The 19115-nt window shown below is 39.0% G+C and overlaps 2 protein-coding genes across 2 annotated transcripts; both read right to left on the bottom strand.

The window, feature by feature from the left end:
- Window positions 1-331: 331 nt before the first annotated feature.
- LOC133532757 (uncharacterized) lies at window positions 332-9146 on the bottom strand. Its single transcript, XM_061871550.1, has 8 exons — window positions 8290-9146; window positions 7521-7563; window positions 6195-6244; window positions 4589-4701; window positions 2271-2373; window positions 1621-1753; window positions 885-934; window positions 332-712 (listed from the first exon to the last, which is right to left on the bottom strand). The coding sequence occupies exons 1-8, from the start codon at window positions 8357-8359 to the stop codon at window positions 633-635; spliced, it is 642 nt and encodes a 213-aa protein (XP_061727534.1). The 5' UTR covers window positions 8360-9146; the 3' UTR covers window positions 332-632.
- A 213-nt stretch (window positions 9147-9359) lies between these two features.
- LOC133532747 (protein artemis-like) lies at window positions 9360-18311 on the bottom strand. Its single transcript, XM_061871537.1, has 5 exons — window positions 16809-18311; window positions 15188-15469; window positions 14911-15054; window positions 13143-13449; window positions 9360-12403 (listed from the first exon to the last, which is right to left on the bottom strand). Exons 2-5 carry the CDS (start codon window positions 15465-15467, stop codon window positions 12010-12012), a joined length of 1125 nt encoding a protein of 374 aa, XP_061727521.1. The 5' UTR covers window positions 15468-15469; window positions 16809-18311; the 3' UTR covers window positions 9360-12009.
- Window positions 18312-19115: the final 804 nt, after the last annotated feature.

Genomic DNA, 19115 nt, shown 5'->3' with positions numbered 1-19115 from the left:
AACTTTAAAAAACGGCCAAGTCCGAACACCTTACGATAACTGTTATTAACCTCAGACGTCGATTTTGTTATTGTAATATTGTGATTTTAATCATAATCATAATCATTCTTTATTGCAACCATGGTACAGTATAGATGTTATACAATATGATATACAATGTCTCACATGGACCCTGCAAGGGCACAGCATATAATATCTTATTATTCATAACTCATAACATATTATCAAAATTATCTACTTATTTAAGAAAGTCATGAAGCAATTCTTATATTACACAATATGAGATCACTAATAAATGTCAAACAAATAAATAAATTAATGTACAATATTCATAATACAGATTTAGTTTTTGGTTATAAATTTAGGTAAGTTTGTAAATAAATGTCATTGTTTTCATTAAGTATAGTTAATTATAATTGCTTAGAAGGTGTCTGTAACATCATCATCAAAAAAGTCCTGTAAGTTGTAGTAACATTTATTTATCAGAAAGTCTTTCAACATTTTATTAAATTGTTTGTAATTTTTTTGAGCCTTGATATCATTTTTAAGGTGGTTATATATTTTAACTGCCATGACGTTTGGACTTGTACTATGGTTGTACTTGTTTATTTTATATGTAAATAAAAGATTCCTTAGTTTGTACCCATGTTTATTTTCAGAGCTTTCTCTTTTAAATAGAACACGCAGAGGCCCATGTCCACTTCTTCGTATTCTGAAAAGAAAGGCATATTATTATTTATTTCTGACTGACTGCAGCGCACATCGGTCCCTCGGTCCCTGCAATGTATCATGCATGGTTGTCTACCAAGTCGATGGCGCAGACCAACTCCCCGTACTCACGGTTCAACCTGCCAACGGAGCGGCAGCTGACGTACTATACGTACCGTCAAACGTGTTGGACTCGCAGTTGGTAGACTGCAGCGCGCATCGGTCCCTGAAATTCATGAAATTCAAAGTTCAAATATTTTTCTGTAAGAACTGTAGCCTCACATTTACAGTGATATAATAGTGACACGAAAAATACATAGCAACATTTATAAATATAACAGCCAATACCTGGGTAAACACTACATTATGACATGTATTTTTTCCGCAAAAATATACAGGACTTTTTAAATTTTGCCTTACACCATATTTCCAGAGCGAACGTAGTTTCAGAGTAAAACGCGAATGTCTCCAGGATGGTACACATTTTCCAAGATGGCGGCAGTTCCTCGAGATCCCCAAAAGTCAAATGTCACATGAAAAGGGCGCCTTTAATTCATATACATACCAAATTTCAGGACTGTTCCAGAGATTTCGAGGTTTAGGAAGAGTCTCAACCAACACCTTGAGAGACTCTCGCTAGGTGGCTGGATCAAGGGTCAGATGCAGAAGGCGGATCTTGGACATGGCGCGCATAGTCCGGCGGTTCCTCTCTGCGGCCCTGACCACCTTCAGCTTGAACCCTGCCCCGCTGCTGGCGGCACTTAGATTTTTTACAATGTGTTTATTTGTGTTTTGTATTGTTTTTTTTTTAATGTGTTTTATATTTTACCTTTAGTTTTATATCCATATTGTAAAAAACCTCATCCTAAGAAGAGAAATAAAGGAAATCTTAAAATAAATAACGAATTGAACCTGAACAGTGTAACATGGTTGTCCACCAAGCTGACGGCGCAGACCAACTTTCCGTCGGGTTCACAGTCGCGGCAACCTTGCCGGACGTTCAGTATGAAGGCATGGCAGAACTTCGTATCGGTTTGGTCGTATTCTGAAAATCGCATAAAAAAACATTTTCTGCGACAGAGAGGCAACACGTCGAACGTGGCTCGCGGTAAGCCCTCAGAGCCCCACTTAGGCATGTCAGCCTTTGCCAGACTATTTTAGTAGCTATGAGGGCGCCGAATGCGTCCGGCGGTGGAGCGCGCGCAGAGCGCCTACCGCGAATCACGTTCGACGTGTTGCCTCCCTGTCATACGTATGAATTTACAAGTGCGACAGAGAGGCAACACGTCGAACGTGGCTCGCGGTAAGCCCTCAGAGCCCAACTTAGGCATGTCAGCCTTTGCCAGACTATTTTAGTAGGTATGAGGGCGCCGAATGTGTCCGGCGGTGGAGCGCGCGCAGAGGGCCTACCGCGAATCACGTTCGACGTTGCCTCCCTGTCACACGTACGAATTTACAAGTGCGACAGAGAGGCAACGCGTCGAACGTGGCTCGCGGTAAGCCCTAAGAGCCCCACTTATGAGGGCGCCGAATGCGCCCGGCGTGGAGCGCGTAGTTCTTACTCAGGCTGCCTCTAAAGTCGGCGCACTCGTTGTTGAGGATGATGTGGCAGCCGCTCTGAAACCATTTGAATACGCGCTCTTTCCGGTTTATTCCGCACGCCACCTGCAAGTTGTATGAGTATTAGTGTGGACCCCACACAGAGCGAGAGAGCGAGACATAGTTTTATTTCACAAAGTTATTGTTAATATTATCACTCAATAGGCGGGTCCACACAGAGTGAGCTTACGCGCGAGGCAATTTTCTTGCGCACAAACTGGCCAGACGTGGCTCGGCCGAGGCGGCGGCGCGCTCAGGCGATCAAAACGCGTGCGCCGCGGCGGATATTTTAATATTAACAATAACTTTGTGAAATAAAAACTATAAAAACGTATTATATCGCGTTCGCGTATAATTAATTTTTCATTTCTCATGCTCTGAAAGAGGGTCGTTGTTGTTCTAAAAAGTGTGCAGAAAGTGATACGTTTCTGCATTAGAGCATTTTACTTTCCAAGCACGACTTTTTCATTTTTTACGATAAGTAATTGGAATTTGGTTTTTAATGGATTTTTATACATTCTGATATTTTAACTCCCCATTCCATAAATAACGATACTTTTACTTAAATGGTTAAATGAAAATATCCTTAAGAAATGCTATAAAAATGACTTAGTAATGTTGTTTTTTTGCCGTTGAAACTCTAGGTCCATGGGGTCCCAGCGCGCACAAGTTTTTTGCAGGTGACCGAGCTGGCGGTATCAGTATTGCGATACAACGAGGAAATGCCGCCAGCTTCCTTAGTACAAGGCCTCAAGGGCCTATTTTAGATTTAGGGTCTGTTTCACAATGACCAAGTAAAGTCCTAAATCAGCTACTTGCCGCTTATCTGACGAATAAAGTGTTCGTTGGCGTTTCACAATGTTCAAATAAGCTTAACTGGTAGATACAGTGCTAAGTTTTGCAGGAAGTTTTATCCGGCAATTAATTTATTTGTTAATTAGCCAGCCAATACTTTACTTGGACATTGTGAAACAAGCCCTTAAGAGGCTGTCAACACCCAATGTCCTTGAAATTGATGTTAATAAAACAGTTCTTTAAGAAAGACTATTTGTTTTAGTCAAGTAAGAAAAATATATGTTCATATTAATTATATTTCAAAGACCGTGGTTGTACTCGATACATGATTGAAAGAAATCGGCTCGATAGAAAATAATTGCAAAGATTGGTCTTAAAATCACAATTAATCGGTTTTATGTCTTTATTGTTTTGACTTATGGGTCTGCAATTAAAATCACAATTTCAAAACATTTATATCTAAACCGCTATTGAGTAAAATATTACACTAATAATCCACTTTGTTTTATTTAAATATTTTTCTTATTATTCCCTTGCCCAGGCCCAGTAACATGCGACAGTGCTATCTCATTTACTCCGATAGAAATAGACAGTGTGCGCGGTTTAGGTATTGACAGCCTCTTAAGCTAGTTATAGTAATCCTCTGTATATATATATATATATATTATGTATATTGTTATAGAATAAATGGAAATTATTACGTCATGTTGTTAAAATTAAAATAATACATGTATTTTACTTTCCACGTATTCGAAATGAAAAGTAGAGTGGTTAAATCGCTTTTTTTTTATACTACGTCGGTGGCAAACAAGCATACGGCCCGCCTGATGGTAAGCAGTCTCCGTAGCCTATGTACGCCTGCAACTCCAGAGGAGTTATGCGCGTTGCCGACCCTAAAAGCTTGAAAGGCTTAATTTCATCCCTTGGCTAAACAGTAACGACCTACTATAGTATGTTGATTAACTAAAACCCGTACCCGTATATTTAGGTCATACTGTATAACTTTTACTATGGAATCAACCCCGAAAACATCACGAAATAAAATTTGGCACATCGTACATTTGAGCTGGTCTGGCGTTGAAATTTTCCATGGGAGAGTAAATTTTGTTTTCGTGATTTCGGGGTTATTTATTTATTTAATCTTTATTGCACAATACATGAAGGTACAAATGGCGAAATTAATGCCTTAAGGCATTCTCTACTAGTCAACCAATGGGTTAAACCAAGAAATGGGTTGGCCCCATAATAAAAGTTGCTCAGTATTAAGGGGTTTTAGTAAATGGTTTTAGTTAATAAACATACATACATCCCGACGTTCGGAACCCTTAATAGCGTTCGTGGTTTACGGGTAACGTAATAACTTTGTCTTCGTCTAGTATTTTAGATTCCATCAAATCTCAATAGTTTTACATCCTGGAAAAACCATTGGCTCATGTACAGAAAATAATAAGTTATGATGAAAGTACTTATAAGCGGTGAAAGGTACCCTGTGGTAGTCATTGCAGTGGTAGGGGTCGCAGTAGTCCATCCAAGATGGCGCGTAGGGATGGTTGAAGCGCTCCCGAAAATTCGTCGGCATGATTGGCTTGTAGATTTCGTCTGCAGACATTAACATGAACTATACTATAGGCCATCTTACCTTCAATTTCGATAAACTCATTTATAGTAAAAATACTAAGTACGAAGTATCATTCAAAAACAGGCAAGAGGATTTTTGAATTTGTAATGTTCTACATCGCGCTAACGAATTTTTTTTATTCGCGTAGGTATATATACCCCTAGTCACTGTCTCAACTGGGCTGTAACCGCGAAAGTCGAAGTTCGTCTTTTGCGGGCGTTTTTCTCTGTCACTCTAATTACGTCTTAGTAAAAGAGAAAGATCCGCAATTTGTGAATTTCGGTTTTCGCGGTAGTCCCCTGGGTACTGGACTCCAGCTGCTGGCAGTGCTGGCACATGGCTGCTTTGCACGCTCCCTACATTTAGGGGGTCTGTGGCAGTATTTTACACTATAAGATTGGGCGCCTGCGGGGCCCTTCACACTACAATGTCGGACGAAACCCGATAATCAAAGAGCGCGCGAGATTTCGCATACTACTGGGCGCCTGCAAGTTCTGGTCGACATTCAGAGCGCGCTTCACGCGCTCTTTATATAAAATTAAGTGAATGATTATTGGACTAATATGAAATTAATGGACGCCTGCGCAAAGTGAAGTCCTCAAAAACTGACCTATCTTGAAAGTAACGTCCTCAGAACGTGAACTAACTCGAAAGTAACTTATATCGCCTAAAAGACTCGAATACTAGAGGCCAATTTTACTCGAGTCATAAAAAGTAGTAAGTACCTATGCCATAATTTTGCAGTGACGTAGTTTCGTACAGTAGCCGGCAAACAACTTGAACCAACCTTGAGTGCGCAGTAGCGTGAATTGTACGTAAATCCGCTACTGCGCATCAAGGTCACGGTCAAGTTGTTTGCCGGCTACTGTAGATTGTTTATTAAATATCCGGTCTTCCTGACCCAGTCTTATTCCAAGTATTCCAACGCATTTTACGAAAACGTACACTTAACACATTCACCGCCAACGACCCGCTAGGCGAGTTCTCTGTTCGTAGGCGCTTTTCGCTATAAACGGGGAAAACCGTGTTATTGGCTACATAACTAACTAACATAACATACATAACTAAAACGCATAACTCGCCCTGGCACCTGGCAGTGAATGAGTTTAAAAAAAAACAACGGGTTGCACTAAGAGAGTGCCGGCAGAAGTGAAAACTTGAATATTAACGTTGTGCATTTTTGATATTTTGGAATAAACACACATACTACATTTACATACATTTTCGCCTCGCGGTAGAAAGAGAGGGGGATACTTCCTCTCCTACGCCGCGCCGGTGGTCTACTGGCTTCAATGACATTGTAACAGTTCTTCGATCGGGTCACGTGTCCGTCTTACGAATTTTCAATCTGACGAATCTGTCGGTCACGTGACCGGTCGCGAGTTTAACATTTTTTTCCCCATCACAAAAAGTGCACAGCGCCGCTAAAGAAGTTTTCACTTCAATAAAGTAAAACAAAATGTAGATTCATTACTTTTAAACCGATCCCTTATGAAGTTTGGGTTGTCCAAGTTCGCAGACATTCTGAAAAACAAAACTTGTATATAAACCGTGTCATTCACAAAGACGCGTGGCTTGCCTTATATTATCATGTTCGTAACGTTCGTGGATGACACGAACTAACCACAGAACCAAAACCGCTTCCTCGTGGAGGAATCGAATAATTCGATTCGAATTCCGTGAATTTTCAAATTATAATCTTAGCTTTTCGCATTTTTATGATCTTATATAAAAACAACCCTGCCCTCCCCCACCCCTATAATGTCGTACATAATACATGAATGGCGCCAATGTGGTCAGTGTACAGATTCTTAATTAAAACACTTATTGTTTAAAACCACAATTGTCTTTATTTATCCTTTTTTCGCATACATTCAGATTTAACTAGCTGCCTAACATTGTTTCCATTTTCTGATGCAATCAATATCTAGCTGTCAAAAGTGACAGCTTTCAATTAGTGATGTGATATCACTTATGGACTCTACAGTCAGCACCCCTAGTGTAAATTTATTCGATGGCGTAACGTGACGTACGCGTTTGTGTGAAGTCTCATTTTGTATGGGATTTTAAGTTTCCATAACGTTCCGCTTGGCGCGCTGTTTCTAAATCCCATACTAAATGAGACGAACTTATTACACCGGCTACATACTCGACCAATGGCATGGGAAGTAGTCAGAGACGTAGAATCAGACCAAGATACGTCAGCAGCGATTTTGACAGCCCAGAAAGTGAAAGTGTTATTTTAAACGTCACACTTCTATGAAATTATGACGTTTACTTAACAACAGGCTGGGCTATCAAAACCGCTGCCGACATAGCTTGGTCCGACTCTAGTGTCACATTACTATCGTCATGCCCACTGCTCCCTATTTTGTTGGGTTTTTGGCGCGAGTCAAAGGACCGGGAATATGAAGTATGGAGGCAAGGCTCGGAAATCGGTTAAATTTCCAAACCGTCGTCATGTACTTGGCGCAAAACCTTTTAATTTCGGTTTCGGTGGTAAAACCGTTATTTTTAAACCGGTTTTAAGGATAACATTTCCATAAAGTTCTTTGAAACTTGAAACCGGCTTCTTCCAATTTAGGTGTCTTTGTTTACGCGGCACACCGTCTTGCGTCGCTCGTCGAATAAACGGGGTTATTTAGGTTACAATACTTATAATAAAGTTCTTAAAAAGTTCGCGTTCTTATGAAAGTTCGGAGTAACAGCGGAATAAACCGGTATTTACCGCTATTTAAAACCGGTTCTGAGTCTTGTATTCCGAGCGGTTGAGGTACTTGGTATTATTTTTCCCACTTACTTTGTGTAGTTAAAAGGTTTCGGTTTTTTCCACGCAGCCGCATCTGATGGAAGTAAAACATTTTAGCAAGTAGTCAGGTACAACAATGGATAAGTGCAAAATGTCTGCGGGTTTCACGCAAGCGGGTGCCATTGTAGGTAAAGTTCATCGCACGCGTCCGCGCCACGCTGCTCATATTTTTCGTGACTGGTGCTCCCACATTGACTGTTATAAAATGTTATAACATCGTGTGACAGGGACAATATAATAAATAGGCGGGTCCACACAGAGCGAGCCAATTTCCTCGCGCACGAAACAGCCAGTGTAGACGTGAAAAAAAAATAAAAAAAAGGGGATTTCTAATAATTTCTCGTTTTCTCCATAGTAAATGTATGGAAAAATTTTACTTTAATGTGTGGCCTTAAGTTGACCCCTACAAAACTTGATACTGGACCGGAATGAAAGCGATTGCCATAAAATAGCATGTAAAAAATAAGTTTTCATTTTCAGACAAATGGTATGGGAAAACTTTATCTCGATTTGTGGCTTTTCTAGCCGGAAATTTTAAGCTTTTAATCCACGATATATGGGATCGATTGGCATAAAAAAAAAAGTTTATCAAAAATGACCTTTTCCTCGCACCCTGTATGTTTTTTCCAAAATCTGTGAACGACAATCTTCATCAATTTGAAATCGAGGGAAGGTCTTCTCAGACCTTTTTCGCGTAGCGGCACGGGATCTGGTAGCTGCCCTCACTGACCCAGAAAGAAAATCCACCCTGTATACTCACGATTTAAAAAGATGTATGTAACCAGTACAAATGTTAACGCCTTCATACTATCAATTGAGAGTAACCTCATGATTTCCAGTTAATCCATTTTAATTAAGACTGATTGAATTTTTACGATCCCATTAAATTAGTTCTTCCAGCGGTGATCAACTTATAACTTTTGCGGTCTCGGGTAGTTTATTAGTTGAAGCGCTGGTGGCCTAGCGGTAAGAGCGTGCGACTTGCAATCCGGAGGTCGCGGGTTCAAACCCCGGCTCGTACCAATGAGTTTTTCGGAACTTATGTACGAAATATCATTTGATATTTACCAGTCGCTTTTCGGTGAAGGAAAACATCGTGAGGAAACCGGACTAATCCCAACAAGGCCTAGTTTATCCTCTGGGTTGGAAGGTCTGATGGCAGTCGCTTTCGTAAAAACTAGTGCCTACGCCAAATCTTGGGATTAGTTGTCAAGCGGACCCCAGGCTCCCATGAGCCGTGGCAAATGCCGGGACAACGCGAGGAAGAAGAAGGGTAGTTTATGTTAGCAAATTCTTAAAAGAAACTCACAAGCGGTATTGAGCCTTTAAGTCTAAGGAGACACTTTGCCTCCTTGTGTGTTCTACCGCTTGTACAATGGGCTGTGCTCTGAAGAATTGTATGACATGATGTCAACGGCCGCTTTCTATCACCGCACCGCTCGCCGTCGGCAGGGTGTTCGTCCTTGCAGCGTAGAACCTACCGATAAACAGGCTACCTTTCTACGGTGTTCTAGGCTCTGCAGTCTAGCCTCTACCAATCTCGCATCTCCAATAAGCTTCCTAGCGCGTTTGTCTATAGAATCTAAGGCGGCTAGCTGATACTTGGCGGACTTGAGCTATGTAAAGCTGAAGAAGCTGCCCCGGTGTGAAGTACTGCTTAACCTTAGGAAGGACGCCTAATCGTCTAGCTGCAGATTTAGCCAGAGATTCAATTCAATACGCCCCAAAGCTCAGGTTAAATTTATAACCTTAGAACTGCAAAACTCCCTAAATTATACTGAGATATATGTAAATACAAATTAATTTGAGGAGGTGAATTAAATAGTTGGGTAGAAAATATATATCATTTATTTTATTCATACAATTAAAATAACACAATTCAACAATTGTAATGTCAGTCAAAATTTCAGTAAAACAGTCTTCATAACATAATTATGAAAAAAAAATCCATTGAAAGAAAATGTTAGTGTTATAAAAAAACAAGTAAACAAAAATGCACTTAATGACTAAAATAATAAAGTTCAAACTCGAACAAAACACATTAGTTCATACTTATATAGTAAAATATGGATTTTTATATAAAATGTACCTTATGCAGTTACCATAAGGTATCTTTTAATATGGAAAGCGACATTTTCCATACACTTAGTCTGGTCAGAGAGTTATGTCACAACCTTTTTTTATTTATATGATAAATAATTACCTTTTAAATAAATTATCGTTTTCAAGATAGAGTTAGTTAGACAAAGTGTACAATGTCACCATACGGCCAATTTTCTGAATATTACTTATTTTTATTAACCGCCTTTTCATGAAACAACTCGCTAACTATTTATTAATGTGCATAAAAGCTAAATTTCATAATTCAATGTAGATAATATTTTATTTAAAACCAATTTTTTTTAATCTTTTTACATACTACGTGTTGTGTTCCTGCCGGTGAGTAAGGTTGCCAGAGCTCAACGAGGGTGGGAGGGGATTAGGGTCGGCAACGCGCATGTAATTCCTCTGGAGTTGCAGGCGTACATAGGCTACGGATACTGCTTACCATCAGGCAGGCCGTATGCTTGTTTGCCACCGACTTAGTATAAAAAAAAAATACTAAAGTAAGGACGCTAAGTACAAAGAATTTCGTACATTTACTCGCCTGATCCTATATTTACAGCACGCGTATTATACTGCTGTCCCGATAACAGTGGCATTGACCGCTGGCATCATGGGTGGGGCAACAATACACGGTGTAAAGAGGAACCAGAAATAATTTAACCACGTGCTTCTGAGGCCAAAAGAAAGAAAAAATGTTATATGAGCTTAAGTAAATATGGATTTTTTTTTTTCAATTTTTTAATGTATTGGACATAAAAAGTTAATGTTATGGTAAAACTGGCACTGAAATTGAATTTTTACGTTTTTTATTGTACAATCTGGTTTTTGCAAAGGTTATTTGTCACTTTTTGACATCTACCTATCAAAAATGATATTTAGACTACGCCCCATAATGGCATCATCGCCATCAAAGAGGCGTTTTCCACTAAGACAATAGTTTTTTTTTAATAGGTGTTAACTCTGAAACTAGGCGAAATCCAGAAAAGTTTATATGACATTTTAATCTCTAAATGTGACCAGGAATACATTGTTATACTTGACGCGGCCATTGATGATCCCTATGGCAGTTCATTTTGTATGGAGTAACTGTCAATGTCAATGTTTTTGATTTATTTTTGGTACTTTAACACATTTTTCATTGAGAAATGTAACAATTTAGTAATTAAAATACGGTAAAAACCTATTACTTCAATTATTTCTCAAATTAAGTCTATCCAATAGTGAAATCGAGAAACTGTCATACGGATCATCATTGGCCGCGTCAAGTATAAAATCTTTCGGTTTCCTCGTGTTACACCGTGTATAGTTTACGTGCGTGCGATAGAGACAGAAACAGGCGGGTCAACGTACTAAATTTTTTGAGCTTAGCGTCCTTACTTTAACATTACAGTCCTTAAAGGCCTTATCATTAAACCTACGTATTATCTAAGAGAATTTGAAATAGAGGTGGATTGTCAAAGTAAACTTTGTAGCCACAGTAAATTTACTGGCATCTTTCGAGTCCTTCGACACATGATTAAAACTTTTAGAACGCCATCTGATTTTGATCCTTATACTTACACTGATATGTGTTAAACTTGTTAAATATCAAAAAGTGGCGCCATCTACTAGAGCATAGGCCAAAGGTATAGCGCCATCGCTCGAAAAATTGCCGCTATGCCGCTATACCTTTGGCCTATACTCGAGTAGATGGCGACACCGTTTGATATTTAACACATATAAGTGAAAGACCATGGATCAAATAGGCATATGTCATTCTAATAGTTTCAGTCCTGTGTCGAAAGATGGCAGTACATTTAGTTGACTACAAAATTTACTTTGACAATACACCTCTATACTAAATTCTCTTTGGTATTATCGCATTTCTCATATTAAGTATAAACATAACAAATTAAATATTAAGTTCATTAATAGCAAAGACAATTAAAAAAAAAAGGTGTGTTGTCAAAGAAAACTTTGCAGCGTCGTAAATTTACTGCCATCTTTCGACACATGACTAAAACTTTTAGCACGCCAATTGATTTGGATCCTTATTCTTTCACTGATATGTGTTAAATTTGTTAAATATCAAAAAGTGGCGCCATCTAATAGATCAAAGGCCAAAGGTATGGCGGCATCGTTTCGAGCGATGGCGCCATAACCTTTAGGTAGTGCCCGGTAAGATGGCGCCACTTTTTGATATTTAACTAATTTAACTCATATCAGTGAAGGAATAAGGATCAAAGTCAAATAGCGTTCTAAAAGTTTTAATTATGTGTCGAAGTCGAAAGATGGCAGTAAATTTACGTCGTTACAAAGTTTTCTTTAACAATACACCTCTATTTAAAACTTTTTCTTCGTTAATAGTAACAACATTTTTCTTTTAATCCTAAGTTCAAATGTCAAATATCTCTCTCAAAACTTTTTTATCCAACTTCCCATCCTCAAACTTCGCTTTCTTCGGCAACATCTCATCTTTAACCGGACTACCAAACTTATTAGGAAACCCTACAATCTTCTTTGGCATAAAATAATTAACAAAATACATTAACTCCGACTTACTGCAATGCGTACTGAAGCATACATCTATCTCGTTTTCCGATACTTTACTTATCGGGTTATCTTCGGAGTCATAGTGGGCCCACTTTTGGGCGGAAAGGTGTATGTTCAAGTACTTATGGTTGGTGGGGTCCGGGGTGCAATGTGTGTGGTCTTTGCGGTTCTTGGGCCAGCAGAGGTGGACTGGTGATTGTTCGTTGGTTACACCGGGGACTAAGTGTTGGAGATGGCTGAAATATAAATGGAAAGGCGTTGAAACTCTTGGTCCATGGGGTCTCAGCGCGCACAAGTATTTTGCAGAAATTTCATCATATCAGGTGTAGCCAAGATGCGCCAATCATTTGCGCTTCGACAAATTTAACTAAAGCTTGTTCGTGCAAATGATTGGCATCTTGGCCAGACCCCCAGAGCCCATTTTCGGTATTACCCGAATACATCGGAATAACAATAACATAACCCACATTAAGAGGCAACAGGAGTGGTAATTTCTCCATACAAATGTACTCGACTGTTTCCTCCGTGGTTTTTGAAGCTAGAGTAATGTTTTTTTTCAGCACAGATTATTATTATTAATATCTGTTTAATATTGGCTTTTTTTTTTCTTAAGGCGCTAGTACACTTCAAATATTCGCAAAAAATGGCCTAATTTATACTAGGCCGCAAAGAGAAGCATGGTATTCAAAACTGACATCAATTAGCTTAAAAAGCAAAACAGCTCGACACAGATAATTTCATTACCATTTAGATCTCAAAATTTCGTTACATTTGGTTAAGTTTTGTAGCAGGAAACAGTTGAGTACGAAACATCGTTTTTTTTATATTTTTACGCAGGATTTTTCGCCTAACTTGGCGTTATCCTTATCGCACTAGTTTTAGGTGCCGCTTCCGTTGGTGAGACGGATATATTCACCTAAAATATTTAAATCTCAGCTCCTGTATCCTCTTAAGCAGTAGAGTGAAAACACTCACCTATAAAGCTCCTTCCATCTCACTTCCTCCACAAAAACCTTAACCCCCAACTTTTTAAAAATCTCATTAAAAACAAACTCATATCCAAACTTAGCCGACGTTTTAATAGCGACTCTCCCCTTCTCTTTCAGCCATCGTTCTATCTCATTCAACGCTGCGTCCACACTGACGCTTCGTTTCGGGAACGTTATGTAACGGTCGTCTAAAAAAGTTGTGTCGACGTATAGCGTGTCTATGGGTATTGGGGTGCCATTGTCGTGAAGTTGGTTGAATTTTGGAACGTCGTTTATGCTTATTCTGAAGTCACCTGAAGAACATTAATAAATTACATATCGTGCCAATTGTATGTTAATATGAACTTATCACCCTACATTTGAATTATTTATTATTTTGATTTTTGTGTACGAAATGTCATTTGATATTTACCACTAGCTTTTCGGTGAAGGAAAACATCGTGAGGAAACCTGCACACATCTGCGAAGAAATTCAACAAAGGTGTATGTGAAGTCTCCAATCCGCATTGGGCTAGCGTGGGGACTATAGCCCGAGCCCTCTTGCACATGAGAGGAGGCCTGTGCCCAGCAGTGGGACGTATATAGGCTGAATTATTATTATTATTATATTTGAATTTATTCCGTGACCAGAGAAATTCCGTTGTTTAATTTCTAAAGTAAGCGCAGGAATGGGCGGAATGTCTGTCAAAAACATATAAAAATCATGTACACACACAGCAATTTTTTGCTGCATGACCTGTTCTGGTGTAGGATTCGGCAGATTACGCCACACACAGCCTTTGGCCAGAATGGTTTCTTACTAAGCTACTTGATATTAAAATGGGGTCTTTATTGTTTCCCTTAAAGTTTTAAGTCATAATGTATTGTTTGTCCGCATTTTCGTTACCGTAAAACCACCCAACTATAGTCCAATACTGCAACTATGGTCCACAAGTTCAAAAGGAAATGAAGTATCTATACCAATGTTCCTTTTGGTTTACTCCTAGTTTTACCTTCTATTTATAAACATACTTTGCCTTAGAACTACAAAAATATAGTAAAATACACACCTGAACGAAAAAAAATTGAGTTTATTTGTGGACCATAGTTAAGAGCTTTGGACTATAGTTGGGTGGTTTTACGGTAGCCATAATTTGGTTTTTCTCAGAAACGCGTAAATTCTCAGGATTGCCATAAAACAAACCTAACCTAATCTATCTATAGGATAACCTATTCCTGGAAATTCCTGAAAAGTTAACTTTTTCAGAGTTATGACTAATGATAATATGACTATCATTACATTATGACTTTCGATAAGTATGCCAAACATGATACGATGCGATTAAAATGATTTACCCTAGCTCTCTGGTTTTGCACTGAAATGGCAGTTGAATTAGGCAGATGGGGATCGCCAACTGTCATTTTAGTATCGGGGAAATAAACAGTTTAAAAATATAAATACGTGTATAGAGCACTGTAGTGAGGTCTGTCTTGAACAGAAACATGACGGACCCAAAACTGTGTGCGTCGGGTACAGCGGTCACATAAAGTTTGCCTGTCTCTGGCGCTGCTTGGGGTCCACCCTTAACACTACCTCTGTTGTTTATATAATAAATACCTGTGTAGAGCACCGTAGTGAGGTCCGCATTGAACAGAAACATGACGGACACAAAACTGTGTGCGGCGGGTACAGCGGTCACATAAAGCTTGGTCTGTCTCTGGCGCTGCTTGGGGTCCACCCTTAACACTACCTCTGTTGTTTCTACAATGAATACCTGTGTAGAGCACCGTAGTGAGGTCCGTCTTGAACAGAAACATGACGGACCCAAAACTGTGTGCAGCGGGTATGGCCGTCACATAAAGCTTGGTCTGTCTCTGGCGCCGCTTGGGGTCCGCCTTTAAGATTACTTCTATTGTTCCTGTAAAATAAAAAATGACTAAAAAGCATTCATTGACATATGTATATCTAAAAGGGAGCCTTAGGGCAATAAGAATGGGGCCTGTACAGCGTATAACGCACACGAATTCTACCCATATATCAATTACACTCACCTATTCCTACAATCCTTATTCGGTTAACGATCTCATCAGTATCATAATTTCCCAATCTGCATTTAACTTCATACTTCACTATAGCAGCTGACATCTCCGACATGTACATGACCGCACCATTCGTTTTCAATGTTTGTATGACGCGGGGATCATACAAGCCGTGCGTGTGGTCTGTATGGGTGTGGCTGAGGAAATATGCTTGCACATTTTTGTTTGTGAAGTTGTCCACAGATATGTTTGGTATTTCTGATATGTGCCCGTTGAATGCACAGCATGCCATGGCTGAAAGACAAGGATAAAGTTTAATTTTATTACTGAAATTTGTTAAACATGTGGAGCGTTTTTCATAATAGCTTATAATTGTAAAAACACAGAATTTGGTTTAAAATAAGTTAAAGTGAGCGCGGCGAGGAAAACGCGCGCGCCGCCTCAGCTGAGTCTACACTGGCCGTTTGCGTATGCTCGTTCTGTGTGGACCCCCGCCTAACAGAAAATATAGCTAGTTACTAAGAGAAATCAGTTTAAAACTGGTCCCAGTAGGCTTAGCATAGGAGCACAGAGATATCTATCTTGAGTATCTCGTGGATATTGTCGCGTGGTCCTGTGCTCAGCCCACAATGTGCCTTGTTTATAGAATAGACAATAGAAGAGATGTCTCATAAAAAACTGGAACCGTACTTTTAGTATTTGTTGTTATAGTGTCAACAGAAATACATCATCTGTGAAAATTTCAACTGTCTATCACTCATTGAGATACAGCCTGGTGACAGACAGACAGTGGAGTCTCAATAATGGGGTCCCGTTTTACCCTTTGGGTATGGAACCCTAAAAATGTGCATATTTGACAGCCAAACTTGATGTCACTATATGGCACAAATTTGAAGCACACATTTTCTGAGACTTTACACCTCCTTTAATATGAATTACTCTTTGGTGAAGTAAAAATACAATTTTATACATTATAACCCTTTGAATTGTGTCTAGTTATTAGGTTTCTTGTTAAACATGAGTTAATTTAATCATATTAACAACCTCAAATTAGGGAAAAACTTCCACTTTTTTGTTTGTGCACTATGGTACCATATTTAAATTAGGAGCTGTAATATCCCAGCCACATACTCGACGAGTGGCATAGGAAGTAGAGACGAAAGTAGGCAGAGACGTAGTGTGGCCACGTTACTCGTCATGCCCCTTGTAAGGCCTCACCGTTCCTTTTGGCGTGAGTCAAAGGACCGGCAATATAAAATATGAAGCGCCGCGATTAATCGCGCGAGTAGGCCAGTCTGTGGCCAAGAGCTGCAGCTCGAGGATCATAGTGGCCATAGTAACTGTTTTTCAATGGCGTTCATGGCTGTTACAAGTGATGGGGCAGTATAAAGAGAAAAGAAGTGATGGGGCAGTCATAAAATAGCAGTCAGTAAGTAACGGTAGTACTCCTTGTATTTTGTCACTACTAGTCCTGTAAAACCTGTGATCGCGCTGGTCCTTGTTATGAGACAATAACCTGTGACGACGAACAAAAATCAACGGTTTTTAAGATTCCAGAATCCAAACAAAGCTCACACTGAACTAAACGTATCACGCATGCACATAACGCGATGTATTACAAATGCTAACTTACCAGGAACTTCTAATGAAATGCTGACAAATGAGAAGGCAACGAAAATTACCACTTCACATCGTTTAGACGTTAAAATAAAAAATATATACTGAAAGTTACAAGTTGCAACAAGTTTTGGTTTGTTGTAAAGTTGTGACAAATTGATAATGACATTTCTGACATTGACATTAGACAGTAAAGCTTACCAGCATTCAAATAATAAAAAAAGTGCTCCAAAATATGTGGTCTGTTTCATGAATAGTACACTATTATTTCTAATTTAAGTTTTTAATGCAATAAATGCATTATTCAAACTAACATTAACATTGCTACGAAAATATTACAGGATTTGTCTATTTGGGAAAATAAATATAAAACTTAATGGATATGACTAAATAGCTGGAAGAGACGCATTTTACTTAAAGTACTACGAAAATGAAAACTACTGAAGACATTGATTTCGGAATTGACCTATTATGAATAGTATTTTACTGAAGACGTTTACTGGATCGAACTTACTGAAAAGAAAAATTCCTACTTATGACAAGGCGGTATGGCTTTGTCCAAATGGTCGAAGAAAAAAAATGTGGTTTGTTTCTATATCCATTAAGGCCCTTTCTATAAAGTGAAAAGATATAAGAAAAAAGGAAAATAATTTATATCCGCCCTGCTTACATCATGTTGCTGTACCGCAATAGCGAGGTCAATTTATTATCTAATATAATATTACCATTTGTATGCCGACGACTTGCAGCTATACACTCAAGCAAGCACCGACGATTTGGATCGAGTTATTGCTAATTTGAACGCTGATCTTAACTTCATATCTACCTGGTCACGTTGTTATGGCATTGCAGTGAACCCCACCAAATGTCAGGCCATCATACTTGGTAGTGCGCGCTTGCTGTCTTTGACGGACACGACGTACTTAGCCCCTATCCAGTATGAGCAAGTAGATATACCTTTTGTGCCGCAAGTGAAGAACCTGGGGTTGATCATCGATAGTGGGCTGACCTGGGATCCTCAGGTGTCAGACGTTTGTCGTAGAGTGACCAATACTCTAAGAGCACTTTATCGGTTTAAACATTTTCTCCCGACCTGCACCAAGACTCTTCTTGTCCAAGCCCTCGTTCTGCCCATCCTGGATTATGCTGATGTGTGTTACAGCAATCTCTCACAAGCTTACCTAACCAAGTTCGATCGGTTACTTAACAATTGTATCAGGTTTGTCTTTGGACTCCGAAAATACGACCATATCTCCGTTTATCGCAAAAAACTTAACTGGCTCCCTATTCGTGAACGTCGATCCTTGCGTATTCTCTGCACTTTGTTTTCAATTTTATTTAATCCTTCAGCCCCTGATTACCTTCGTTCCAAATTCAAATTTGTTACTCCGCGCCCCGGCACCGATCTCCGAACCTCCCGTAACCTTCAACTTATTGTCCCTCGACATCGTACAGGTTTCATGTCGAATTCCTTCAACATTCAGGCAATCCGGCTGTGGAATGATCTTCCTCTCTCTAGGAGACAAGCCCAGAACAAATTCTCCTTCAAGCGCATGTTGCGCAAGCATCTGTTTCACAAGGTTCAAAAGTCGTCCTCATGATGTTTCACAATGGGTATATATTTATATATGTATGTATTTATATTTATGTATCATATTATTTATGTACGTATAATTTTATATAATTTTGTGATATTGTTTTTGTCATTTTACTCTGTATTCTGACCCTGCACCAATTAGGATCTTTCGGTTTGGCTCATGGTTGACTGGTAGAGAATGCCTTCTGGCATTAAGTCCGCCATTTGTACTCTTCATGTATTGTGCAATAAAGTTTAAATAAATAAAAAAATAAAATATTGTGGTGTAGCATATTAAACTATTATATATATAATAAGTACATCAATGACACTTTTCTGTAATATTGATTTAATACAGAAATTATTATAGCCAGCCAAACAACTTTGTCAGTAGAAAACGGCGCGAAATTCAAATTTTCTATGGGACTATATCGTGCCCATGAGTATTATATTCTTTGATCGTGCCTATATTATTTAAACATGCCGCTTTTTCTACTGACGGAAATGGCTTAACAGACAGAATATACTTTATATCACATTAAAAAAAAAAGTCCCTGGATTGTTCATAGGCGTGTTGCCAACATAAAAATATAGGTCAACAGGCTTTTGCTGTCATAGCACTATGTACCTTCCGTCGATAACATACGGCACAACTTTTTAGTCGGAACCGAAGGTCGGATCCACGGAGCCAACTTAATGGTTTTGCCCATGTCTTGTCTATGTCTTATTAGTGCATTTTAAAACAAA

The sequence above is a fragment of the Cydia pomonella genome, chromosome 27 (genome assembly GCF_033807575.1).
Source record: "Cydia pomonella isolate Wapato2018A chromosome 27, ilCydPomo1, whole genome shotgun sequence".
Lineage (NCBI taxonomy): Eukaryota > Metazoa > Arthropoda > Insecta > Lepidoptera > Tortricidae > Cydia > Cydia pomonella.
The sequence above is the reverse complement of the archived record's forward strand: the minus strand, read 5'-3'. Positions and strand labels throughout refer to the sequence as shown.

Coding starts and splice junctions, on each gene's coding strand:
- LOC133532757 (XM_061871550.1), bottom strand. CDS start 8,359: ATGAGGTTACTCTCAATTGATAGTATGAAGGCGTTAACATTTGTACTG. Junction 2,374..4,588: donor ACTGCAATGACTACCACAGG/GTACCTTTCACC, acceptor TACAACTTGCAG/GTGGCGTGCGGAATAAACCG. Junction 713..884: donor CGAGTCCAACACGTTTGACG/GTACGTATAGTA, acceptor CTTTCTTTTCAG/AATACGAAGAAGTGGACATG.
- LOC133532747 (XM_061871537.1), bottom strand. CDS start 15,467: ATGGCATGCTGTGCATTCAACGGGCACATATCAGAAATACCAAACATA. Junction 15,055..15,187: donor AATAAGGATTGTAGGAATAG/GTGAGTGTAATT, acceptor TTTATTTTACAG/GAACAATAGAAGTAATCTTA. Junction 12,404..13,142: donor AGATGGAAGGAGCTTTATAG/GTGAGTGTTTTC, acceptor TTTATATTTCAG/CCATCTCCAACACTTAGTCC.